The sequence below is a fragment of the Glycine max genome, chromosome 4 (assembly GCF_000004515.6).
Source record: "Glycine max cultivar Williams 82 chromosome 4, Glycine_max_v4.0, whole genome shotgun sequence".
Lineage (NCBI taxonomy): Eukaryota > Viridiplantae > Streptophyta > Magnoliopsida > Fabales > Fabaceae > Glycine > Glycine max.
Window position 1 is genome coordinate 18488873 of NC_016091.4, and position 10364 is coordinate 18499236.

At 40.5% G+C, this 10364-nt stretch overlaps 1 protein-coding gene across 2 annotated transcripts in view; it reads left to right on the forward strand.

Annotated features, from left to right (window-relative positions):
• LOC100782956 (E3 ubiquitin-protein ligase KEG) overlaps positions 1-8669 on the forward strand; it is a 29592-nt gene extending 20923 nt beyond the window's left edge. The window contains exons 13-16 of one of the 2 annotated variants that reach the window (XM_006578362.4): positions 5631-5964; positions 6053-6241; positions 6363-6671; positions 6988-8669. In XM_006578362.4, coding sequence (XP_006578425.1) covers positions 5631-5964; positions 6053-6241; positions 6363-6671; positions 6988-8202 — 2047 coding nt within the window. In that variant the 3' untranslated portion in view covers positions 8203-8669. The remainder of the gene's footprint in view (positions 1-5630; positions 5965-6052; positions 6242-6362; positions 6672-6987) is intronic. The other variant, XM_003522849.5, reaches the window with a different exon arrangement.
• The last annotated feature ends 1695 nt before the right edge of the window (positions 8670-10364 follow it).

The window sequence follows — 10364 nt, forward strand, 5'->3', positions numbered from 1 at the left end:
GAGCTTTGTTGAGAGCCTTGATGTCTTTGATTCCCAATCCTCCCCTTTCTCTAGAGGCACACACTTGACTCCAAGCCACTCAAGCTATCTTCTTCCCTTCTAAATTACCACCTCAAAGAAAGTTTCTTTGAATGGCAATAAGCCTATTAATCACTGCTGTAGGGGCCTTGAAAAAAGACATATAAAACAAGGGCAATGCTGTTAAGACAACATTAATTAAAGTGATTCTGCCCGCCATTGATATACTTCTCTGGTTCCATTTATTCAGCCTAGCCTTGAATTTTCTGATTATAGGCTCCCACACCACCTTCCTTCTCGAATTGATTCCTATAGGCAGCCCTAGATAGTAGAAGGGAAAATGCAGAGGGCCACAGTTCAAGTAGTCAGCAGCAAGTCTGCACCACTCCTCAGATTGCCCAATTGCTCCAAATTGGCTCTTAGCAAAATTGATTCTCAGGCCAGAAACCATCTCAAAGCTTCTAAGAATAGCCTTGATAACTTTAACATTATCCATTGAAGCTTCCCCAAAAAAGATAGTGTCATCAGCAAATTGAAGGATATTCACTGGAACCTTGTTCTTCCCCACCATAAAGCTGTGGAAGCAGTTTTTGGATATTGCTTCCCTCATCATTCCTGTCAAACCTTCAGCAACCAAGTCAAACAATAGAAGGGCCAAAGGATCCCCTTGTCTCAAACCTCTTTGAGGCTTAAAGTTGGGCTTCCATTCACTAGGATAGATATAGAGACTGATGTGAGGCACCCCTTAACCCAACCAATCCACCTGTCATGAAACCCCATTCTTCTCATCATATAAAAAAGGAATTGCCAAGACACAAGGTCATAGGCTTTTTCGAAATCCACTTTAAACACCAAGCAAGACCTCTTTGACCTCCTAGCCTCCTCAACAACCTCATTAGCAATCAGAACTCCATGGAGCAGCTGTCTACCCTTAACAAAGGTTGACTGCCTTTCATCTATGAGGTGATTCATGACCTTGCTAAGCCTGTTAGTTAGAATTTTAGCAATGACTTTGTAGACACATCCTATGAGGGATATGGGTCTGAAATCACTAATATATTGAGGGTCCTTAATCTTAGGGATAAGGGCAATGAATGATGAATTGAGACCCTTAGGAAAAGCAGCATTCACATGAAATTCTGCAAAAAACCTTAGAAACTCAGGTTTCAGATCCTTCCAAAAATGCTTAATAAACCTGAAGTTAAACCCATCTAGCCCTGGGCTTTTGTCACTGCCACAAGTCCACACTGCACAAGATATCTCCTCCTCTTTAAAAGGCTCAACCATCATCTCTCTCTGATTTGAAGTCAGGACATTAAAAGAGACCCCATCTAGATTAGGTTTGAGCAGATGAGGTTCAGAAAATCTGCTCTGAAAATGCTGCAGAATTTCAGCCTTAATCAGATTAGGGTTTTCAACCCAGATACCATCAATCAACATCCCCCTCAAGGCATTTCTCCTCTTGCTGTAATTAATAATTTTGTGAAAGTAAGAGGTATTGTTGTCTCCCTCTTTGATCCATTTGCTTCTTGACTTCTGTCTCACAATAGATTCATGAAGAGTAGCCTTTTCCCAAAGATCAGCTTGAGTTTTCTTGAGCTCTTGGACTTGCTGGTCAGAAGGCTGAGCTGTCGAAGAGTTCTCCAAATCATTTAACTTTTGTTGGATCTGCTTCACCTTGTTACCCAAGTCTCCAATATTGTCTTTACTCCAATTTTTCAACCTTTGCTTGGGGTTCTGAAGTTTGCATTTTAGAGCATAACCACCCCATCCCCTAGGCTGAGTTTCAAACCAGCAATCCCTCACCACCTTCTGATAGTCTTTATTCATTAACCAACCATCATAAACCTTAAAAGGCTTAGGGCCTCAATCAATGCATTTAGAATACATAATGATAGGACAATGATCAGCATAGTTCCTTTCAAGGTTAAATTGGGAGCTATCAGGCCACTTAGATAACCATTCTTCAGAGACCACCACTCTATCCAATTTGCTTTTACATGATCCATTTGACCTAACCCAGGTAAAAGGCTTACCCACACAAGGAATGTCATCTACCTCCATAACGGCAAGTCAATCATTGAATTCAGCTATAAGATTAGTATCTGGATTATTGTGATTGCTTCCCATTCTTTCAGAGGGATGTCTAACAATATTAAAATCCCCTACAAGACACCAGCAATTAACTTGGGACTGAATCTTCCTTCTACTCAAAATCTGCCACAACTATCTTTTACCTTCTATATCACAAGGAACATAAATATTGGCCACAACAACTCTCTGCATGTCAGCCAACCATACCCCTTCCAACATAATGAACCCCTTTTCAGAGATTCTAAAATCAACTTGGAAGTTTTTGTTATTCCAAACACACAGCAGCCCCCCAGCAGTGTTCACAGCTGGGTGCCATTCCCAAGCAATATCTGGGTGCCCCCACAAGGCCTGGCAAGCTGCCTTATCGAAGGAGTCCCTCTTTGTTTCTTGCAAACAGAGAAGGTCCACCTTGAGCTTCCCAACCAAGTTCCTGATAGAGGCCCATTTAATACCTCTACCCAGCCCTCTAATGTTATAGGATAGAATATTCATCTATGGGCTTTCCTATTACCCAACTCCATAGCTTCTTTTCTGTCTCTGGATTCCATATTGGCATAGTTTTGGATAAAGTCAGAATGGTCTGTAACTGCCTCCATGCCTATGCTTTTTCCCAAATTCCATAGTTGTTGAGCCTCTTCCAACACCTCTGTGTTGCATTCAATTTTACTTTTTAACCTCCTTTCTGCTTCAAAATGACTCTGGTTTTGGGCCTTGTCCCAGTTATCAATTATGGCAGCCATAACATTATCTCCTTCTTGCAGCTGAGATTGATCTTCGACAGGTTGAAGAGGTCGGGCTTTATATTGAGGGTGTCTTTGTCTAACATAGACTTTGGAATATTTATCTGGGGTCTCTTTAGAGGATTGGGCTACAGGAAAGAGTTCTTCCTTATTACACCCCTCGTTTTTCCAAAGTGGGCCCATGTTGTGGCTTGGCCCAACACCTTCTTGAGACTGCACAGAATGCGGATCTGAATGGGGTTCTACGCGTCTTGTGTCTCCCTCGACTTCCCCATTAAAAGGCTGTTCAATAGGAACTTTATCTCCACCATTCAAATTGTTTCCCTCTCTGGTTGACTACTCTGCTTTCGTGCAACAGCTTGAGTCTTGTAACAGGTTGCCTCTTTAATGAAAGCTTTTTCTTTTTTCGTTTTTACATTACTTTCTCCTAGGTCAAACTTTGCCATAACAGGACCCTGTGTACCCTCCTCAATATCCTCTAACTTGTCCCTGTGGATGTCGTCAGATTGGGTTTTGCCCAATGGTCTGGTTTCACGGCAGCACCCATAAGTTCCTCCTTCTGACCGTTGGATATGGGGGGATCTCGGTTTCTTGTTGGACAACTCTGTCGTCGTCGGCGTCGCCGACGTCTCCTCCGTCGTCCAACGTTATCTCCTCCGACCATACATCGGATGCTGAGCTTCCCTTCTGGTACAACCCGCCATCTACCCCGGTCTCCTCCACAATCCACACCCGATAATCAATCTCGCCCACTCGAACGATGACATCTCTCCTTATCGACGGCTGGAAAGGTGTCCGCACCAACAGCCGAGCCCGGTCCAGTCTGCGCCGGTCCTCTGTGTCATCGTCTGGTTCAATGACGTCGCCGATAGTGGATACAACTTTCTTGAGGTGATCCATTTCCCACACCTCTATCGGAAATCCCCACACTTGAAGCCAAACAACCCGGTTATTAGGCTTACATCCCGACCTCCACTTCTCCATAGAGTAGAAAAGGGAGTTTCCGCTTTCCATCTTCATTTGAATGATGAGTTGAGCTTTTTTGTCCGACAACCCAGTGAGGAGAATCATGTCATCTCCGAGAAATTTGGTACGAATATTGTACCCTAAGTCCCATGCTATTCGGTCCTCTAAGGTCTCCACCGCCATTACCTTTAACTTCCCAACCCAGGCTTCGTTGCACCAATATCCCCTACCTTCATTTGGGGTGATCAATATAGTTGATGTTTAGACCTCACCTCTCGTCCTATCACCTAGAAGTTCCCCCTTAGTCGTCACTTCTGCGTATGATCTCCGAAAAGGTCTAGTGGTTACATCGCAAGGTTTACAGGGTTCCTTGAAGGGCTTCCTCCCGACAATAGTCTTTTGCTGCAACTCTTTAGTCCATGCTGTCCTCGTGAACCTAGGTAAGTTGACAAATAGTTTATAATCGTTGATGAAGATATTGTCCAACTTCACCTCCAGTCCTTTTGCATCCGAGACTCCCTTGAATCGCACGAAACCATATCTTCTACCTTCCTTGTTGCGTCTTTTAGCAATGTAGACTTCTCGCACATCACCCCATATTTTGAAATATTTCCATAACAACTCTTCGTTAGCTTCGTCGGGAAAGTGAGTGAAGTAGTATGATGTAATGTCGTCCTTGTTCCTCCAGTTGAGGTGGTAGCGTGTAGAGTTGCCCCGTGCCTCAAGGTTCTGTGTTTGTCTATCAGCTATTAGAATCTTCTTCCTATCCTTTGCTGTCTTTCTGCTAACCACCTTAGTCCATACACCTTCGTCAGCACAGGTAGTGTCCCTTCCAAAGTCGTTGAGGCACGTCCCGACATTTGGTTTTTCCTTTCGATCCATGCTCCTCCATCTCCTTGAAAGACCTGTTGGAGTTCTTCTGTTTGCTCTAGAGGTGACTCTGTCTCTGTTCCTGTCTCCGTTGTCCTTACGTACCAGCTTTTTCTCTCTATACTGGTGTTTTTCTCTCACCCTCGCTCTCTCTGTTTCACTCCCTCTCCCTCTCCCTCTATCTTTCTCTGTATCTCTCTCTCTCACTCCCTCTCCCTCTCCCGCGCCCTCTCTCTCTCTCTCTCTCTCTCTCTCTCTCTCTCATGCTCTCTCTGCAAAGTTGCGTTTGTCTGATGTAAGGCGTTTTGTGGACAACTCCTTTAAGGTCGTAAATAAAATCAAAAAGATTCGATGGGAGGCAAGAACATCTGCTGATTGAAGTTGTTGTGATAAAACCAAAAAGATATCTGGCCTGCAATTTATTTGGTCTTTGAACTTGTAACAACTCATTTGTCTTAATTCATGATGAGGCAGAGGCAGTCTGGTCCTTCCTGAAGGAGGTTGAGTAGTAATATCTGACTAAAAGGAGACCAGATAAGATTTTGGAAGCAAGATATTGAAATTAAATGCCAGAGGACTCTGGTGGCTCAGTGGTATCACCCACGTCTGATGCTTCTTCCATATAGGTCTTACTACAGTCTACAATTGCTTTGGTATATCATGGATTCTTAAAGGATGTCATGTGTCTGGAGTGCCTAATTAGTTTGGTGTCATCATGCTATTTTTTAAATCTATTTGTTTGGTGGATTTATTATGCTGTTATATATTCTTTGCTCAAGGTTTTTGTTTAAAAATAGTATACAAGACAAGGGAATGATAATGTAGAAGACAATATGCTTTACTACCAAAGTCTGTTTATTAGTACCTTGTGCATGACATGCTTGCAATCATTGATGCTTTTGCATTTGCCTTCAAATATTGATGACTGTTTGTCTATGTTAGATTTGGTTGGCGTGGGCAGTCACGTGACAGCATTGGGACAGTATTATGTGTTGACGATGATGGAATCCTCCGTGTTGGATTTCCTGGAGCATCCAGAGGATGGAAAGCTGACCCAGCTGAGATGGAACGTGTTGAGGAATTCAAGGTTGGAGACTGGGTTCGTATTCGTCCGACTCTTACATCTGCAAAGCATGGACTAGGATCTGTGACACCAGGAAGCATTGGCATTGTATATTGTATCCGACCAGACAGTAGTCTGTTAATAGAACTGAGCTATCTTCCAAATCCATGGCATTGTGAACCAGAGGAGGTTGAGCACGTTGCTCCTTTTAGGGTAAGAAAAATGCAGATAATTTTCATTCTATGATGTTTATTTGTCTCCTGTCTTTACATGACTTGTATTAACAAAATTTGTCTTACAGATTGGGGACCAGGTATGTGTTAAACGATCTGTTGCAGAACCTAGATATGCTTGGGGTGGTGAGACACATCATAGTGTTGGAAGAATAAGCGAGATTGAGAATGACGGTCTCTTAATAATAGAGATACCAAATAGACCCATACCATGGCAAGCTGATCCATCAGATATGGAGAAGGTGGAAGATTTCAAGGTAGCTATTCATTCTGTTGAAGTTGTTCATTTGCTACCTTTTTAGTTTGTTCTTTCTATATATTTAATATCAGATGCCTTATTATTGGTTTTGCTCTGTTTAATTGTTGATATGTCCAAAGCAGGTTGGAGATTGGGTAAGAGTGAAAGCTTCGGTGTCTTCTCCAAAATATGGATGGGAGGATGTTACCAGGACTAGTATTGGGGTAATTCATAGCTTGGAGGAGGATGGCGATATGGGTGTTGCTTTTTGTTTCAGAAGTAAGCCCTTTTCTTGCTCAGTCACTGATATGGAGAAGGTTCCTCCATTTGAGGTGGGCCAAGAAATTCATGTGATGCCATCTGTTACTCAGCCACGGCTTGGGTGGTCAAATGAATCACCAGCTACTGTTGGAAAAATATTGAAAATTGACATGGATGGTGCTCTCAATGTAAGCTTAGTTTTTTTTTTTTTTTTTCTAGTTTATGCGTGATTCTACACCTTTAATGACTTTAAGCTAACTACAACATCTGAAATGTCTTTCATACCAAACTGAGTCTATCACTACTTAACAGTGTGAGAAAACCACCTCGTACTTAGCTTTGCTGGAATCCCTGCCTAAACTACATGAGAAAATTAGACTAAAATATTTGACCATTGTAACTATGGGATTATATAAATTTCATATAAAACATTTCATAGACAATGTTATTTGTGATTCATCCTGAGATTACAAATAATAAGTGATTTTGTTGGTTTCTTTGTAGGTGAGGGTCACTGGTAGGCAGAACTTGTGGAAAGTTTCTCCTGGAGATGCAGAACGGGTTCCGGGATTTGAAGTTGGGGATTGGGTACGGTCAAAACCAAGCCTGGGAACCAGACCAAGCTATGACTGGAATAGTGTTGGGAGAGAAAGTTTAGCTGTTGTGCATAGTGTACAGGATTCTGGATACTTGGAGTTGGCTTGCTGTTTTCGCAAAGGGAAGTGGATCACTCATTATACAGATGTTGAAAAGGTTCCTAGCTTTAAAGTTGGGCAATATGTTAGGTTCCGAACTGGTTTGGTTGAGCCAAGGTGGGGTTGGAGAGGAGCTGAGCCTGAATCTCATGGGGTTATAACTAGTATTCATGCTGATGGAGAAGTCAGGTTCGCATTTTTTGGTCTGCCAGGATTGTGGAGGGGAGATCCTTCAGACCTTGAGATTGAACAAATGTTTGAAGTGGGAGAGTGGGTGAGGTTGAACTACAATGCAAATAATTGGAAATCAATTGGGCCAGGTAGTGTTGGTGTTGTTCAAGGAATAGGGTATGAAGGAGATGAATTGGACAGAAGCATTTTTGTTGGATTTTGTGGGGAGCAAGAAAAGTGGGTAGGACCAAGTTCCCATCTTGAAAGATTTGACAAACTCTTTGTTGGACAGAAGGTTAGAGTAAAACAATATGTAAAGCAACCAAGATTTGGATGGTCAGGGCATACACATGCTAGTATTGGGACTATACAAGCAATTGATGCTGATGGAAAGCTCCGGATATATACACCAGCAGGATCCAAAACATGGGTCTTGGACCCATCAGAAGTGGAGGTGGTAGAAGAGAAGGAGCTCTGTATTGGAGACTGGGTTAGGGTTAAAGCATCAATTTCAACCCCAACCCACCATTGGGGGGAAGTGAGTCATTCAAGCATAGGGGTGGTGCATCGGATGGAAGACGAGGATCTGTGGGTGTCATTCTGTTTTACGGAGAGGCTATGGCTTTGTAAGGCATGGGAAATGGAATGGGTTAGGCCATTTAAAGTGGGGGACAAGGTAAGGATCAGAGACGGACTGGTGACCCCACGATGGGGATGGGGAATGGAGACACATGCAAGCAAGGGACAGGTTGTAGGGGTAGATGCAAATGGAAAACTGAGAATAAAATTCCGGTGGAGGGAAGGGAGGCCCTGGATAGGAGACCCTGCTGATCTTGCCCTTGATGAGGACTGATATGTTATTTTAGGAACATGGAAGGTTGTATCATAAGTAAATTTTCTCATTCAGCTCTTTAGCCTATGTTTTTCTGGGCTGAGCTTGTGCAAAGTGGAAAGCTATATATGCGGTCTGCTACTTGATGTGCTCTAAACCATAACTCCTTTATGAAGGTTGAAATGCAGTTTGGCCATACATGTATTGATGTTAATAAACAGAAGGGGTGGAAGAATGGAAGCTGTGGAGATAGGAAAACTGTCTTGCTGACCGAGTGGTGGAGATTTAAAGGCAGCTAAAATAAATATATTGGCAGTTGGCCCATTTATATATTCATTACTCACAAGTTTGTAGTCCCAGATTTTGAGGTTTATATCGTATGTATGTTTATTTCATATTGTACAAATTGTATTCAACTGTCAACTTAATGCATTTTTTTGACTCGATTATGCAGTTGCATAATTCTTGAAATAGAATTGATTCCATTATACAGCTTGTGCAATACCTACTGTTTCTGCTTTGGCAATATGGGTATGGCTGTGAGCATTTTCTCCTCAGTTCAATTAGTGCTCCAATTCGTTGCTTGGTGACAAGACAACACTGTTGTAAATGGAGAATCAAGAATGAGCTAGGGGAAGACAACACAGGTTAAGAAATTAATATAGTTCTATTTCCGTCGGGAGCTAGCTGACCCAATTCAAAGGGCCCTCGAATCTTTCATGCTTTACTATTTTGGGTGTTGCTAGGTGCACCTAGCATTATTGCTGGTGCACCCAGTACTTAAGGTGAAATGATGAAAATACCCTTGATCCATAAGTATTTAAATTGATCTGTAAAAGTCTTACGGATCAACTTGATCCGTAAGCTTTTTACAGTTCAACTTGATCCGTAAGTTTTTTATGGATCAAGTTGATTCGTATTGTTCCGTAAAAGACTTACGGATCAAGTTGATCCGTATCAACCTTACGGATCAACTTGATCCGTATGATTTACGGATCACCTTCACACACACCCATCACAAATGCGAAAAAAGCATAGGGATAATTTTGGTATTGTAATAAAATGTTGGGTGCACTAGCAATAATGCTGGGTGCACCTAACAACACCCTACTATTTTTGTTCCGGTCAATTATCACAGTTAATCGATTGGATTCATGATTAATTTATCTCGCGACGTGTGATTGTTGTTGGTTCAAGAGAATTTTTCACAGGATAAGAATTGAATACAAATTTTTCTGTTAAATAATTTAGTTTCACATATGTGAACACAATGGAAATTTACATAACTGAATCAACCATTTAGGGATTAATCTTTCATGCTTTACCATCTTACAATCACGCACCAATTATGATTTATGAAAAACAAAATATGAAACTCTTCGCAATGATTTTTATGTATGAAAGAACGGTGAAAGATAAAAAGCAAAATCAAATCAGAATAAATGCTGCATGAAAACAGCGATTAGCATTCAGCCAACTGATTGTCCCTTCAGTACCAAGGGGGCGGTATGAACCAAGAGATATTCTTCATTATGTTTCAAATAAAAAAAAAAAAGAGCAGAGAAAAATTTGAGTACATAAATATAATCAATATGAATTTTATTGAAATGCACAACATGATTTTTTTTTTCTAATTGTGATCTAATCATAAATTTATATATAATTAATTTTTTTTTATAATAAGTACATTTAAAAGTGATATGATAATTTTAATTAATTGACTGTAAACCTATTTACACTTACAGTGTATTAACATTTTAGTTACTACATGAAATACTCAATTGACATTCTTTAAATTTATATCTAATCATAACTTTGCATACTATTTTCAAACAGATTTCGGCCTTAAAAAATTAAAAACTTACCGCGTGTGTTTTTAGTCCTTAATTTTTTTCATCAATTTTTAGTCTTTAACTTTTTTTTTTTTACTGAATTTTAGTTCCTTGACTTTTTTTATCCTTATTTTTAGTCCCTTAAAAGGATCAAAATAAGAATAAAAAAAATTAAAATACTAAAAGTAAAGATAAAAAAATTAATTAAAAATAGACTTAAAAAGTTCAGTGTCTAACAGAAATTTTAAAAAAGTTTAAGGATTAAAAAGATAATTTACCCTATTTTAAAATTGCTCTCAAAATTTCATCAAATAACTCTTTCTGAAAAAAGATTTTCAAATTTACTTTCTA